General features: G+C 58.3%; 1 protein-coding gene across 8 annotated transcripts; it reads right to left on the minus strand.

The window, feature by feature from the left end:
• Positions 1 to 700: 700 nt before the first annotated feature.
• On the minus strand, positions 701 to 15,742 carry DENND4B (DENN domain containing 4B). 8 transcript variants are annotated; one of them, XM_036870362.1, is made up of 28 exons: positions 15,419 to 15,742; positions 13,162 to 13,501; positions 12,304 to 12,556; positions 11,980 to 12,049; positions 11,610 to 11,779; positions 11,293 to 11,537; positions 10,801 to 10,867; positions 10,646 to 10,704; positions 10,334 to 10,478; positions 9,883 to 10,058; positions 9,628 to 9,728; positions 8,657 to 8,872; positions 7,970 to 8,115; positions 7,530 to 7,669; positions 7,311 to 7,437; positions 6,684 to 6,890; positions 6,211 to 6,339; positions 5,195 to 5,384; positions 4,791 to 4,958; positions 4,139 to 4,530; positions 3,856 to 3,978; positions 3,485 to 3,654; positions 3,259 to 3,400; positions 2,804 to 3,040; positions 2,155 to 2,272; positions 1,898 to 2,063; positions 1,745 to 1,809; positions 701 to 1,644 (listed from the first exon to the last, which is right to left on the minus strand). In XM_036870362.1, exons 2-28 carry the CDS (start codon positions 13,476 to 13,478, stop codon positions 1,499 to 1,501), a joined length of 4,485 nt encoding a protein of 1,494 aa, XP_036726257.1. In that variant the 5' UTR covers positions 13,479 to 13,501; positions 15,419 to 15,742; the 3' UTR covers positions 701 to 1,498. The 8 variants fall into 8 exon arrangements, 7 of the variants coding, with proteins under 7 accessions (XP_036726257.1, XP_036726266.1, XP_036726272.1 ...); XM_036870371.1 differs by lacking the exon at positions 15,419 to 15,742 and adding an exon at positions 14,954 to 15,400; XM_036870377.1 differs by lacking the exon at positions 15,419 to 15,742 and adding an exon at positions 14,730 to 14,750.
• Between the last annotated feature and the right edge of the window lie 469 nt (positions 15,743 to 16,211).

Below are 16,211 nucleotides of genomic sequence, written 5' to 3' on the forward strand. Positions count from 1 at the left end.
CCATTGACACTCCTGCCCTCCTTCCCCAAGATATTTCTGTTTTGTTGGCTAATTCCCTTTGGTAATTGGTTTTGCAGCTCTGTTAGGAGTGTTTCCTGTGTTTATTTCATTATATAGGAAAGAAAGGGAGAAATCCGAGTGGACCAAAAGGATTAGAAAAATGATGCCTGGATGCCTGACGCCCACACGCAGTGAGCCCCTTAATCCTTGCCCCTGTCTTCCCGGTGCTGTCCCCAGGCTGAGACCCTGGTTGGAAGAGTACTGCCTTCAGCTAGAGCAACTAAGGTAGGCCTAGAATGAGTTCCAGGGCTCCCAGGATGCGTGAGAGCTGCCCTGTGGAGGTACTGGAGAAGTTGGGAGGGGGAAGCTGTGGGGAGAGGAAAGAAGGCAGAGATGAGCTCAGGGCCCCCAGAGAATGGAGTCTTTGTGTGGGGTACAGATGAGGGACAAGGGGGTGATTGTGTGGGAGGGCCGGAAGTACCACACAGACTGGCACCACCATAGCCAGCACCGGATTCACCCCTCTCCTGCTCCAAGAACTCCCTGTGCCCCAAGGGACCAGTACCAGACCTGGTCAGGGAAAGCAGTGTGTGCCTGAAGGCAGCAAGGGACGAAAGGGTGTAAAGGAGGATGTGCAGCCAGGAGAAAAAGTGAGGTATCCCCCACCATTATCCCAGACTCAGAGAACAGGAGGCAGAAGAAAAAAGACAGAAGCAGCTTTTACTATATTACATCCAACAAAACTTCGCAAGGAACAATCCCTTATTGCACAGTCAGGGCCCTGGGTGGGTGAAGCATTCCCCAGGGTGGAGTGCACAGGCAGGATCAGGGCTAGAGGGGCACCAGTTTTTCCTAAGGGGAGCCTGGGACTCCTCTAGCTCCCACCTCCTAACTTTCAAGGAGCTACAAACCACTGGACCATGCGGCCCCATTTCCCTTCTCTTTCTCACTGTCCATAAGAACCTCATAAGCAAGGGGGCTGTGGCTCCAGAATAAATAACTTAAAATAAAATACAAACACTAAGGTAGAAAGGCATGGAGAGCCTTGGGCTCCTTCGGCAATTCTAGGGAAGAGGGACCATCATTGGTGGGGAATGACATCCCTCCCTCCCATTCAGGGCAAAGGCTCAGTAGCTCTGTATCTTTCTAGTTGTTTTTTAAAACAAAAACTTATAAAATGACCAGGGCAGTGCAGATCTGTGGGTACCCTGGAGAGGAGTTCCTGGTATAGGATGAGGTGGAACAGAAATGTGCCAGCTCCCCCCAGGCCTCCTCCAACATCAACATGAGCACAGAGGGCAGGCTGGAGATAGGGGAATTGTGACTTTTGGTAACAGTGGGTCCCTCTTCCTGCTGCCCCAACTCAGAGCCTACGGCTGGGCATGCTTCCCAGCCTATTCCCAACTCCTCTATGAAAGCAACAGGGAAGCAGGTTATCTCTAGAATCCATTCTCCCTCACCTCCTCAGCCCAGGCTGGAGAAGGAAGCTTAAGGGTCCCTAGCATTCCAGAGGTGCTCCAAAATATTTTCGGCAGTCAATGGCCTTTGGGGTGGGCATCTGTGCCCGCCGCTGCCTCAGTTCCTCCTTGCCCATGCTGCTGGCCAGCTTGTTAAAGGCAGACTTGTACTTCTTGTCGAAGGCCACTAGGAAAGAGGGTGGAGGTAGGTCAGTATATTAGGATTCCAAGCTTCCACACCTGGCCCCAGATCCCTAAACTCCTCAGCCCCCTGCCTGCTCCCTCACCTATGTCCACGTGGTCCTTGCCCAGAGCAGCCAATGTCAGGAATAAGATCTCACGGTAGATGCCCCTGGAGTGGAGACAAAAGGGTGTAAGTGAGATAAAGGGGGTATGGAGCCCGGGACAGACCAGGGACCTCTCAGATAGGAACACGATACCTCTGTAGGTGCAGGCCAGTGGGAGGGGGCCCTAGAGTTTCCAGCAGGAGCCCTATAGCCTTGTGCACCTCATTGAGACCGACATGGCGCAGCACGGACTCCAGCAATGCTAGACTAAGGGATGCAGGTACTGGGCCTGGCCATACCACCCGCTGGGGGATCTGGCCTGGGTGAAAAAAAAGAAGGTAGCCAGGATTATTGAACACTCTAAGTCTGGGACCTTCCCCTTCCCATCCTAGGCCAAATACCAGACTCACTGTGGACCCTCCAGAGCACATAGAGAGGTGGGCAGCTATTGGGGTCAGGGGTCAGGACATCCCACAGCAGCCGCACCTGCACAGATGCTGGATCAGGCATTATCCAAGGAGATGGGGCCTGCAGGGAGCCAAGATAAAGGAGAGAGGCTGATGGAGTGGGAGGCAGGGGACAGGAAATGGACAGGCGTTATTCCAAGAGACAGGGACATTACAGGACATAGTCAAAGAGAAGAGAGAAAGGAACTCTTATTCCCCATGGGAATGCAAGCTCTATGAGAGCAAGGACTCTGTTTTGTAATCTGCTACATCCCTAGTGCCTAAAGCTCTGCCTGGAACCTAAAAGGTGCTCAATAAATATTGGTGCAATGAATAGAGCAATAAACAGATGAACAATAACAAATTATTTTCTGGGTACCAGGCACTACACTAGGTGCCTTAACAACAGCCCTGTTTGTGGGGGTGGGGGGCAGCGCTTATGCCATTTTACAGATGAGAAATTGTAGCTCAGAGTAGTGAAGTGAAAGGGCCGGGAATCAAACCAGGTACAACCAACTCCAAAGCCTGTGCTCTTTCTATAGCACTGAAGACACAGAGGACTGAGAAACAGAGCTGGGAGATGAGAAAGCAGGGACCATATCAGGGAACTGACCTGGGGAGGTGGGGAGCCATCACAGGAGGCCAGCACCAGACATGGCAGAATACTGGGCAGGCGTAGCCGCTGGAAATACCACAGAAGGTTCCAGAAGATGATGGGGTGAGCAGCAGGCAGCTCAGGCAACGCCAGCACCTCACTGCCCTCGTTCTCTACCAGCGACTCCAGTTCCTTACGCAGCACCAGGGGGCTCAGATACGCCCATGCCCCACTCTCGACACGCCGGGAGGTACCCTGTCAGGCACAAAGCGAGAGGGCAGTGGAGGGCATGTACCACAGCCCCATCCTCAGAGCCACAATTCCCACTGGGCCACCATGTCCAACAGCTTCTGGGACGTCCCTTGCCCTCAATGCCTACCTCTCCCCAGCACCACTGGGGCCACCCACAGGGCAACACACACACACACACACACACACACACACTGCTCGTGCCCCTTTGGCCCAGCCCTTACCCCCACGTGTCCGTTGCAGAGCTGGGGCTCATCCAGGGCAAGGCAGAGCCTGCGGTCACTGAGCACAGGGCCTGGGCCCCCAGGGACAGGAGCATCTTTGCTGCCACTGGCACCAGCAGAGGCAGGCTTGGGGCTGGGGGCACTGCAGCGAGATAGCAGGAGGAGGGTCAGCCCTCGGACCTCCACCTCCCTGACCCACCCACAGCACTCGCCCTGCTTTGGGCACCTGGGTCGGGAATCAAAGGTCTGGACACTGAGTAGGGGCACAAAGGGGCAGGTGCAGAAGGGACAGGTTGTGTTGAGGTTGGAGTCGTCAGGTGCCCAGCCAGCCATGATCTCCTCATCATACACCAGGGAATCACAGGCACGGCACAAGGAGCAGCTAGACAGCAGAATCTGCAGGCAAGAAGACCCCAGGAAGCAGGCCCCTTTTGGCCTCTAGGCTCAGGAGCCCGTGCTCCTTCCCCAGCCCCTCTCATCTTCACATCCCAGCCCAGGCTCCTCCCACCTCCTCCCCAACCCCTGCCTTTGACAGAGTGAATGGGTGTGGTGTATGTGTGTGTTCAAGCACATCTGCATGGGAGGGGTTATCCTCACTTCCAGGGAAGGTGGCTGGAAGGATCCAGGGGTGTCACTGAGGCGCTCTGAGGAATGGCGAAGGCTCACGCTGCTGAGAGAAGATTCTGAGAGGTCCCACTCACTGCCCAGAGAGGCTGAGCTCTGCCATCACATGAGAAAGCGTAGTTAGCCACACCCATGCTCCTCTTCACCCAGGATGCTGGCTTCAGCCACCCCTCAGGGCCCTCTCTGGGCACTCCTGGTTAGCAGCTCCTCCCCAGGCCTCCTGGTGCTCAAGTGTCTGGACCCTCCCCTCACTGGCTACCTCGGATGCAGTGGATCCAGGGCGCTCCCGGGGGCGCAGAAGGCTGTCCATGGGGCTGCGGCGGGCTGGGGGAGGCAGGTCAGGGGGCAGCTCAGGTGGGGGAACACGAGAGGCAGGGGAGCGGCGGGAAGGAGTGAGCAGCTGTTGGAGGCGGGCACCCAGCCCTCTTCGGGGGGTGCTGGCCTCATCCTGACGCCAGCCATCCTTGGGTACCCGCCCACTTGGCCCTTGCAGGGTTTCAGTGGACTGGGTACTCAGGGCTGAGCCTGTGTCCCCTGGGCTGCCTCCAGGTGCCGGCTCCTCCCCGGTCAGGCTCAGGTCTGAGAGGCTTCCATCGTGCCAGGGCACAGGTGATCCCCGGGATTCCAGTACCCCCAAGGCCTCTATCACTACAGGGCAGAAAAGAATCAGGGAAGATGGAGTCCAGCCCCTCCTCCAGGAACTGAGTGAACACAATTCCTGGCTGTACAGACTCTGGCACCACTGCCCCCACCATGGTGACAGTCCAGGCAAGATTCCCTCAGCATCTACGGTGCCCACCACAAAGCACCACCCGTCTATCCTGGCTCTGGCCTTCCCCTCTTTCACTGGCAAGTGGTCAGGGAAGCTGACGGGGCTGAGGGTTGGGGTGTGGGACAAGGGCACTCACTGTGGGCCACGCCAGCCTCCACAGTGGGCTGTGCCCCTCGGGCACTACCCAGGCTGCCACTCTTCACCAGGCGCCCCGTAGGCGAGGCAGGGTCCCTCAGGCTTCGCCCAGCCCAGGTAGTCTGGCGCTGAAGGGGGCGGGTAGGGGAGGGGCGCTCCAGATAGGGCTCTGTAAAAGACAGAGAGGGGGTTGAAAGGCAGCCAGCTAGAAACCCAGCCCCCGGTTCCAAAACAGAGCTCCTTACGTGGACCTGGATTTATAGGGCTCCTCCCAGGCAGAACTTCGTCTCTTTTGTTACCAGCCAAGTATAGTTTATCCACTCTGAGAACACCCAGTGCCAGCCACTAGACCAGCCCCAGCTCTCCATGCCTATCCCCCTGCCCGTGTCACCAGCCCCTACCCACCTGTCTGGGAGCCGCCTGCCTCTTGTGCTGCCGTCTCTGCCTCCTCCTCCTGCTTCTGATGCTGCCACCGCTGCCGCCGTTCTCTCAAGGGCTGGCGGAACTGAGCAGCCCCCAGGACCACGTTCCGGAGCTTGGCCCAGCGCAGGCGCCCACCCGGTGTACCAGACGGCCACTTGCTTTCCAGCACGGCCTGCCAAGCACAGTGCCCATGAAGATGGCCTACTTCCATACCCTGGCCTCAGCCTGACGCCAACTGCCTGACCTGGAGCCCCAGGGACCACCTTCTCCTCCAGACATCCTGCCTAGGACTGTCCTGCCTGTGGCTCAGCCAGGAACAAGAGCCCAGAAGAGACAGTTGGCAGCTGCCACCCTGGGGTTCTAGAGGAAGCCAGAAGCAGTAGCAACAACCTGGATCCAGACTCTGCTGTTTATAAACTATGGGCTTTGAAGAAATCGGTTCATTTTTTTGGTCATTAGTTTCCTCATCTAAAAAACAGGAAATATAGGTTAGTATCATGGTTAAGGGCCCGAATTCAGGAAACATCGGCATGCCTGTGTGCATCCCCTAACTCCCTAACTTACTCGCTGTGGTCCCTCGGACAAGTTACTAAGCCTCTGCAACCTCATGGCCTCATCTGTAAGATGGGGACAATAATCATTCCACTTCATGGGGCTGTGGTAAAGATAAAATGATTTGATGTGGAAAATGTATTTGGAACAGTGCCTGGCATATTGGCTCCCACTATTAGCTATCATCGGGAGGTAGCAGTACTCGCCCAACCTCCTTGTCAGGAGTATTGTGGGTGAAAATCAAAGCAGCCAAGTATGAGAAAACCGTCTGTAGGTGCTAAGGCACTAGAGGAGCACAATGGGTGACAATGGTGACAGGACCTTGTTGGATTGTATGGGCCCGATCTCCAAGGAGAGGGGAGAGCAGCAGGTGTCAGGGAGCAGCATCCTCCCCACACACATACCTGGCACAGGCTGCCATCCCCCCCTCACCCCAAATTAGGTACCTTGTTATAGTAGCCGTAGGTGATGGTGTTGGGCACGATGCCTGCCCGCCGCATGTCCAGCATGACCCGCACGGACAACACGGGCTGCCCATAGTGTGAGCAGAGCTGCATCAACACCCGATAACACACCTGGGCCAGGAGACGCGCAGGATGAGAGCGGACTCACTCCCAACCCAAATCCTCAAGTCTCAGCGAGCACCCTTCTCCAGCCTCCCCAATTCTCACAGACTTCACTGGCCCCTGGCAGCTCCTGGGCTTGCCTCAGAGCCACCTACCCTTCCTGCTGACGCTGCCACCCTGCGGTCTCTACTGCTACACCCTGAACATGCTCATTAATTCAGTGAATGTGATGGAGCACCCGCCCAGCTCTCAACTTGTGCCCGTGCTCCCCGTCTGCTTTCCATGGTCACCAAGTTTCCCTCTCACAGCCCCCATGCCTGCACAAGCCCCTGGGACTGGGCGCGGGTGCCCACCTCGTCGGGCAGCACCACCTTGCGGCTCTCCATCTGGCGCAGCACCTGGTAAGCCGTTTGCAGTGCCCGCACCCTGGAGGGCGCCAACCGCACATAGGCAGGCAGACACAGGAACCACAGCCCATAGCAGTGGCCCAGCAGGCACCGGGCCCAGAGCTCAGGCACAGCTGCTGACTTTTGCGCCATCCTCTGTGCGATCTTCATCTCCTAGGTAGGGCAGGGGACACACCTGGGTGAGTACGATGCCAGGGCAGGGCAGATCTTAAAACAGTGTGGGAGAAGCAGCACCCTCCTTGAGGAAGGGTCTGTGCGCTGACGAGGCGGGAGGGATGCTGCACACACAGCCCAGGATCCCCAAGCAGAGATGCCTAGCTTGAGCATGGGCAGGTGCCCTGGAAGAGGCAGCAAGCCCCTGGTTTCCCAGAGTGCTCAGAAAATGAAGATGAGGATGATGACAGTGGTAACAATAGCTAATATTTCATGTGCCTTTTATGTGCCAGACATAATTGAAACATTCCAACAACCTTATGGGGTAAATACTATTATACCCATTTTACAGATGAAGAAACTGAAGCAGCAGCCCTTGGCCTGAGCCAGATGCCTCTGGGGGGCCCACCTGCGGGTTACCTGTTTGGTACGGCGAGGGGCAGGACTGCTGGGGGCACTACGGGATGGACCTGGCACAGGCAGAGCCCCGGGTTGCTCTTGAGGAGACTCAAACAGCTCAGCCTGTAGTTCGGGGAATCCATCGTAGCTGGAGGGGCAGAGAAAGGCAACATCAGGAGCACTCGGCACTAAGTCAGCCTATGGGGCCTCACAACAAGTGAGGGGACAAGAGGCTCTCACCAGTACTGGGGGGTAGATTCACTGCCCTCTGGCGCCGGTGGCTCCTCAGGAGGTGTGATAAAGACAGTGAGCTCACTTCCCGACAGCTCCTCCAGCTCCACCAAGGGTGTTGGGTCAGGCTTCTCCTGCTCTGGGTGGACCTGGAGCAGGATGGTAAGAGAATGAGCATCTCCCAGGAAAGCATAGCCACAGGGAAGGAGGTAGTGGGTCCAGATTCCACCAAGGCCCTGGAGACAGAGCTGGGGGATGGAGTGAGGAATGGGAAGACAGTATGTCTATGAGGCCGGTCACGTATGCTGCATAGGCTGTGCCCTGTATAACTCCAGGGGCACCATCCCTGCCAGAGAGGAGATGTAGAGTGTTTATACCTGGGATAACAGAGACTGCCAAGAGGAGAGCAGAGGGCAAAGGGCATGAAGAGAAGGGATAATGCCCAATACCTTGTCAACACAAGAGTCAAAGAATTCCAGGGCAGCATGCCGAGCAGAGCCAAAGGAACATTCCTCAATGAACTGCGAGAACATCTGTGTGTGCAGCAGCTGGGAGTACAGCTTGTGGCTGGAGCGTTCCCGGGATTTGAGGAAGCCTGACGGGTGAGAATGGGGCAGAGAGGAAGGTTACCAGGGGTCCCTACCACAGGCACCCCCTTCCGAACCCTTTTCTTGGCTCCCTGCCAACTTGGCATCCAAGGCCATCAAAGCCATCCCCTCTTTGGCCCCTCTGGCACCACTACACCACACGCCAAGCCGACCAGCTCAGCTACCCCAGCACCACAGTCTCATGGAATCCCTCCCTTTTATCTGTCAGCACCTAGGACCTCAGACTGGGGAGTCTCCAAGGGAAGAGAGTTTCGCCCATGGGGGTGGCTCACCACAGGCGTCACTGTGTCCCCACCAAGCCCAGGGCTTCCCAGAGGGCAGGGCCACAGCTGGTTCATCTTTGTACCCTTATCCCCTCTCCAAGCCCAGAAGAGCATACAGCTCAAAGCTGGTGCCCACAAAAATGTGTGCTGAGTGAAGGAACAAGAAACTGTGTGATTCCCCGTCCCCCCGGGCTTCCCCATGGGGCCCAGCCCCTGGCCACCCCTCCCGTGACACCCTCCCCAAGCAGAGACAGGCTCCCTTTACCCTGCAGGAAGAAGAGGTTGTTGACATCACGAGACCCCTCAGAGGGGGCCTGGGTGAGCGGGCGCAGGAAGTCCCGGTAGCCCTTGAGCAGGCAGGCCATGAAGCGGAGGAAGGCTCCCTGGACCTCGCGCTCCAGCCGGGCCCGGCGGCCGCACACTGCCTCATAGTCTGTCAGCAGGAATTCCAGGGAGGCCTCCTCCTCGGGTCCAGTATATGCTGGGGACCAGGGCAGCCTGAGAATCAGGGCCAGCACCCGTAGGGCTTGCCTCAACCCTGCTCTTCACACAGAAGTCACTGTTGCTACCCCACCACCGGCAGGTCCTAACAGACCTGGTACCAATAGTAACTAAAAAGTTACCTTCAGGGACTTCCCGGGTGGCGCAGTGGTTAAGAATCCGCCTGCCAATGCAGGGGACAAGGGTTCGAGCCCTGGTCCGGGAAGATCCCACATGCCGCAGAGCAACTAAGCCCGTGCGCCACAACTACTGAGCCTGCGCTCTAGAGCCCGCGAGCCACAACTACTGAAGCCCATGCGCCTAGAGCCCGTGTTCCGCAACAAGAGAAGCCACTGCAATGAGAAGCCCGCGCACTGCAAGGAAGAGTAGCCCCCGCTCACTGCAACTAGAAAAAAGCCCGCACGCAGCAATGAAGACCCGATGCAGCCAAAAATAAATAAGTTAATTAATTAATTTTTTAAAAAAAGAATTTACAAAAAAAAAAGTTACCTTCAGGTAACAGTTTCAAGCCTCCCCAATGACAAGCTCAACCTCCCTGACATATTCAGGAATATTAATGTGACATGCGCTTCCCTCTTGCTTAAACTAGAATTTGAATTCCTCTCACTTCCACCAAATGAAAGCCTAACTCCTCTAACCTCCTCAAGTAAGGTCAGCTCTCCACAGGCCTCCCCAAACTGGAGGTTTAAGGTCAATGACAGTTTCCAGCCTCCCACCCCCACCCACGCTCCTCACTCTGATCCAGCTGCTGGTACAGGTTTGTCAGTGTAGCCAGCAGAACCTTGTAGGGTCTGCGGGGCAGGATCCGAGGGGAGAGGGGCTTCTTTTCCTCAGCCCTGTGAGATAAACAGAGGAAGAAAGGGTGATGGGGCTCCTCGCCAGCCTCCTCCACGTTTTGCCTGAGGCTCCTTTTGAGCAGGTACACTGCATACACCAGCCCTCTCCTGCCCCCCACCTCGAAACCCCCTGGACAAGACCCAACCCTCTTACTGGAAGAGCGTGTTGGTATCAAGATCGACACAGATGACATCCGCAGGCGGGTCATGCAGATCGAAGTAACTGGAGTGGATACCCACGATGAAGGGCACGGGGGCGCTCAGCACGTCTGCCAGCACTAGCGGGCACAGCGGAATGTAGGGGCACTGCCAGTGCAGCGGGAAGATCATCTAAAGCATCAGGGAGTGAGGACCAGTGAGCAGGGCATAGGGGCAGCAGGAGAGGGGGCCTTGGCCCTGGGGGGTGGTGCCTGTTGAGAGAAGCTGTGGGAGTTGGGCTCCAAAGAAGAGCTCCTGACGGAAGCTGTATGTCCTGTAGGTCGTGCCCAAGGGTAAAAGGCTGAGGAACCCTCCCCAAGGAAAGAAAAGTAAGGAGAATCTAGGCAGGGACTGGGGCACCAGAAAGAACACTCTAGGCAAGGCAGTCTGGGCAGGGTAGCACTCACAGAGACGAGGGCCTCGCAGACGCTGGTGAGCAGGTCCGGCCGCAGCGAGTGGACTAGTAGTTTGTGCTCCGTGAGCACAGCCAGCAGCAGCGTGATAGCCAGCTCAGGGCCCAGGCTCTGCAGCAGCTGCAGGAAGCTGGCACCACTGTGGGCAATGCCAAAGTGGGAGAAGAGTCAGCAGGAGGCCTTTCCCTAGTCACTGGGCACAGACACCACCTGGGCCCAGCCTGCACACATCTCAACACCTGTGCCCACCTGCCTGGCACTTACCATGTCCTTGGTCATCAAAGCCCCCCCAACCTGGGCACATACCTGAGGGGCAGGGGTGAGGATACAGGCTGGCAGAGGAGCAGGTTGTCATAGGGAGACATCTGGGAGACAGAAGAGCCACAGGTCAGGATGGTGAAGACTAGCCCCTGGCAATTCTCCTCCTCCCATCTAGCCCCAGCCTCAGCCCCAGCTCTCACCTGAACCAGGATGCGGGGTCTCTGTGGGGAAGGGAAGGGGACATTGTGAATGAAGTGGGAGATGTGCCTGGGGGAGAGAGGGGTCCAGTCAGAGGCAGACTCCCAGTCTACTTCATTCAGCCACATTTGCTCTTCTCCTTCACCTGTCCACAAGAACCTTACTCCTCCCTGAGATCCACCTCGAGACCGGTGTGAGCCATCAGAGCCTCCATTATGTACAGCATTTGTGCAAATCAGAAAAGAGATTCCCTCTGGGCCTGCAGAGCCCCTGGCCAGGACTTAGCTAGCAAGTGTAGCCTGGATTTCAGGCCCCACTCAGCCCCTCAGCCAGGAGCATTTTTGAGATGGACCAACTCTCCAGCCACACACTACAGCCCCATCCCCACTCCTCTGCCCACCCAGCTCCCCCTGCCCAGCCTAATCTCGTCCATCTCTCCTGGCCTCCCGATCCACTCATAACCCTTCCCAGTGTCGGGGAAGTCTCGTGCTCACGCTTCCAGGGGCAGGCGGTGGGGGCCTGAGACGGAGTAGCGGTAGAGGAAGGTGAGGAAGGCGCGGAAGGCAGGGAAGGCAGGCCAGCGGGACAGCACAGCGATGGCACGGCGGCTGCGCACAGCTCGGCCCCCCAGTGCCCGGCCGCGCTCCACGGCGCTCAGCAGGCCCAGGGCCCGCGCTTGCCGCTCCGAGAGCCTGGTCCTCGGGAACGCCTCGTAGAACTGCAAGGCAGCACCGTACACCTGGCAGGGGCAGAGGGGCAGTCAGGCGGGCCCTGTGGAGCCCGGACCCCTGACCACACTCTGCACACCCACCTTATCACCAGCTGCACCCGTGAGCACAAAGGTGGAGAAGACAGGCACGGGGTACTTGGTCTGGGCAGGCCAGCACTCGATAGTGGCCCCCATGGGCAGGCAGAAGACGGGCACTGACTCGGGCAGCGGGAACGCCTCATTGTCCTCCTCTGGGTAGCGGCCCAGCAGCTCTGCACCCCCGGCAGAGTGGGGGGTACCCAAAAGGAGTAGGGTCCATCAGACTCCAGGGGAGGGAAGCAGGGGATCCCAGAGAAGGGCCAAGCGGCAAAGGGGAAGTGAGTTCTGTGGACACTGAAGGTACCAGCCAAGAGGCACCAGGGCAGAGGGACACAGAGGGTCAAGGGGTTGGAGAGACAGAGGGGCTACTCACCTGCCTCATACACCAGCGTGTTGGCCTTGGCCAGGCCCACCTTGTAGCACAGGTACACTGCTGGGCCCCACTGCCCCAGAAATGGCAAGAGACAAGCAAACACACAGCTAACAAAAGTTTCTGGGGTTCATTTTCTCCACCACCCCTACGTGGGCTTTGTCTTTATAACTCCCACTAATCCCAGTCCCCCAAGACGAGAGTCACGCCTCTGGGCCCCGCCCCGCCGTTAGACGCCTTGGTCCTCAGATACCCTTTGTGCCCAGTGTCCACACCATCACACAGAGATGGTGCAGGTCTCAGCTCCTGGCTCAGGGCCCCACTCACCATGCCAGGGTTGAGGTTGCGGGGCAATCGGCAGTAAGTATGAGGCGTGCACTCGCCCTTGCTGGGCAGCACCAGGCAGAGGTCAGTGATGCCCAGGGCATGCAGCCCTGCCCCCTCTGCTGCCCGCCGGTAAGTGAGGTAGGTGCGGGGGTGCCCAGGGCCTGGAGGGGCCAGGTTGGCTGAGTGGCTGTAGGGTGTCGTAGCTAGTACTTGGAAGCCAGGCTTGGGACGTTCCTTCCCCTCATACAACACCCTTGGCACAGAGAACAGAGAGAGATGTCAAAAGTCCAATACAGAGGAGAAAGACCCCAGTCCTGCTAGATCTGCCTACCTAGTCCTACCTACTCAGCCTAGTTAAACCCTAACACCAGGGCCCACTTCTTGCTGAACTCTGCCCTCCAAAATCCTGTGTCCCTCTTCTGCCCTTGGCTCTACTTCTTGATCAGTAACAACTCCTCAAACCTTCCATGGTTCTCAAGCTCATTAATAAATACTAAGAATAAAAGCTACCATTTATTGACTCTGTGCTAAGTCCCTTATATGGATTATCTCGTTTAATCTTCTCAACCACCCTATGAGGAGGTATTATTTTCCCCAATTTACAGATAAGGGAAAAGGCCCAGAGGGGCTCAATAACCTGCCTAAGGTCACGTAGCTGGCAAGTAGCAGCACTAGTATATGCACCCAAATCTGTGTGAGAACTAAGTACGCACAACTTCAGGCCCTTCTCCCCGGCCTCTAGCCCACTCTCTTCCCATTCCCATTGCACATCCCTCATCCCATACCCCTACCTCTCCCTGCCTCACCCCAGATCTCCTCCCAGCCTCCCTTGGTCCCAGCATGGGTAGGTGCACACACCCCAGCTCAACGAGGGGGGGCCTGTCACGCCCCCTCCGGTAGCAGATGACTGGTTGAGTTCCACCCAGGAGCCCAGCACTGAGTTCCAAGGGGTGGCCCCCAGCAGAAGCCTGGATGCATGTGTAGCCCTGGGGCACCTCCTCGCCCAGGGCCCTAGCGATGACTGCCACATCTGTGATGGGCTCAGCTGGCCGGGGAGGGCGAAGGGGCCCACTGGGTTCAGGAACCCATGTTTCCTCAGGGATGGGTGCTCCGTTCCCTGCAAGCCCAGCTATCACGAAGTAATCCACCAGCCGGGGGGGCCGCTCCTCCGCCATGGCCCCCCCGTCACTCACTGCATCTGGAATGGCCAAGTGGGAGAGAGATGAAGCAAGGAAGGCTGGTGTTGCCATGGCAACCAGGGAGTCCCCCTCTTGCTTCCCTCCTCTTCCTAGTCCTTTCAAGGAAAAGCAGGATCAGTGGTCAGCCAATCCTAAACTCTCCCGCCTGTGACATCACCAGGCCCTCACAGCCCACCACAGCTCCTTAAAGAGACCAGGACCCTCCCTCTTGGTGGTACCAGCCCTCTTCCCAAAGAACCCAAACTCCACTCCACCGCACACAGCTAACCTGGGCTCTGACATCATAGTTTCTGTATCCCTTTTAAAGACCCCACCCCTCTTCACTCCCCAACAACAGAGATCACAATCTTTTCTGTAATGGCCTGCAATGACATCATTCCTTCTGGCCATGACATCATGCCAACTTTACAGTCTTTTTATGGATTTCTGGCCTTCCTACTCTAGTTGACATTCTAAGAACCTCATGAGCCAGCTAATATTCTTAAAGAGCCCACGTCTAGGTTTTTGTGAGGACTCCACAAAACCCAAGGTTTAAGCATCTTTCCGCCAGACTTAAGTGTCCTTTTTTCCTAACTTAGCTCCACTATCTGACAAAAAAACCAGTGCCCTCCAACCTCCAGGATCCTTAGGTATCCCCAGTTAAGTCCAAAGCAGCAGTGGGAGACAGTCCCAGCAATCCCCAAGCCCTCCTCCATGGAGCCCAGAGACAGAAACAGGCCCACAACGGGTCTTCAGTAACTCTTCTCACCTGCCTTCATGGCCCAACCCCAGGGAGTAGGAGCCCCAAGGGTCCCAGAGTGCCCCAGGGTGCAGAAGCTGGGAAAGAGCTTGGTGGGTGGCTTGCAGCTGAGGACCGAAGGCGTGGGGGCCGCTTCAGAGGGGAAGGGAGGTGACTTCCTGAAACAGTGGAGGGGAAGCTGCAGCTCAGCGGAAGCCAGCCTATGGGTGTGAGAGAGAGTGTGTGTGTGTGTGTGTGTGTGTGTGTGTGTGTGTGTGTGTGTGCTGGGGGAGGTGGGTACCGTTGAAGGTGCCAACACAGCATCATTCCAAGTTGGAACCTTAGACTAAAGGACCCGGAGCAAGGCAGAGGAGGCTCAGACTGGATCCAGGATGTACAATCCTACCTAACCTCCCACCCTTGCCAAGAGAAGAGGGGGCAAAGGAATCTCAGTAGCCAAGCTGGCTCTCCTTAACCTGGCCTCTGGCCACACACACACATACACACACCAACTCCAGCTTAATTTAGTCTCCACATCTGCGAGGTGAAGCCAGGAGTTAGCGTCAGCCTCCTGATTTAGCTCTGGGACACAGCCCCATGCCTCGTCCCGTGCTGGCGAATGGGAGCCCTATGCCCTATGCCCAAGGCAGCAGGCGGGAGCCATGAGGTTGAGACCAGCAGAAGAGCGAGTGGCCCCCATCGGCAGGACCTCCGCACCCGGGCCTCTCCTCACCGGGCCAGGGAAGAGTCCTGCAGAAGGCAGCCCTTTCTCCCTGGGGAACGCAAGGGGCAGGGGCGCCACTCCGGGTCGCAACGCCCACAAGCCGGGCGGCGGGAAGTTCGTGTTGGGGCAAAGGGCGCGCCGAGCGGGAGGAGGCTGAGGAAGGAGCAGGAGGGCAGAGAGGAGCGGCCGCGCAGGCGGCCGGAGACGTGACGGCAGCAGCGCCGGCCGCCGCGTGACCCGAGCGGAGGGAGGGGTGCTCGAGCTCTAGGACCCGCGGGAGCAGGAGGGGTGCAGGGCGCCGGGGCACTGCTAGCTAACTCCGGGCTGCACCATCCCCTCCACTTTCACTTCCCCAGGAGAGAGGAACCGGAACCAGATGTGCAGCGCCGGAGAACAGCTGGGGGAGAGCCCCCGCCCCGCCGGCACTCCCTCCCTTCCTTCCCCGCCCGCCGCCCCGCCCGGTCCAGCCCCTACCTGCCTGCCCCGCGACTCCCCCCGCCGGCCGGCCCGCGGGCGGGTGGCTCGGAAGGCGGGTTGGCGGGCCGGCGGGCGGCGCGGCTACCCGGCCCCGGACATGTCGCACCCGACTCGGGCGCGGCTCCCGCCGGGGCGACGAGTGAAGGAAGAAGAAGCGGCCGAGGGCGCCGAGGCGCGGGGCGCCGTGGAGGGAGATCCGGGCGATCCCAGCGTCCCCGCCGCGCTGCGCCACTTGGGGACTGTGCTGCCGCGCCGCTCGCTCGCGCCGCACGGCCCTTCCGGCTCCCACTGCGCTGGGGGACGGGTGCTCCTCCGCGCGCCCCGCTTTCTCTGCTCCCCCCACCCCCCCCTCCCCCCTCCCGGACCGCGGACGCCGCGGGTCCCCCCCACCCCCAACCTCCCGGGCCGGCGGCCGTGACCCTGGCAGCGCCTGCCCAGCGCCCGACCGCCTGCAGCGCGACCCCTGGCGGCTGGGAGGGCCCCTTGCACTCAGGCGGCTTCCCACCAACCAACCATTGCCGCAGGACACTGACCCCTGAAGTCTGAGGCGCTCTCCCGTCCCACCCTCGGTCCTACTCAGATGTGGCTTTCCTGCCTGCGTGAAGGCCCTGAAAGCCTAGTTTGCGGAGACCCAGGTGGCTGCCCCTACTTCCAGGTTTAGGGCACACTGCATTCCCTTCCAGCCTAAGCCAGAAGCTCTCAGTTCTCTTTTCTGAAAATGACAACAGTTTTGGAAAGAGGAAGAGGAGAGGCCAGGACTGTAGGGTGTGGGAGAGCAGAAGAGGTGGGG

This window comes from Balaenoptera musculus, chromosome 1 (assembly GCF_009873245.2).
Source record: "Balaenoptera musculus isolate JJ_BM4_2016_0621 chromosome 1, mBalMus1.pri.v3, whole genome shotgun sequence".
NCBI lineage: Eukaryota > Metazoa > Chordata > Mammalia > Artiodactyla > Balaenopteridae > Balaenoptera > Balaenoptera musculus.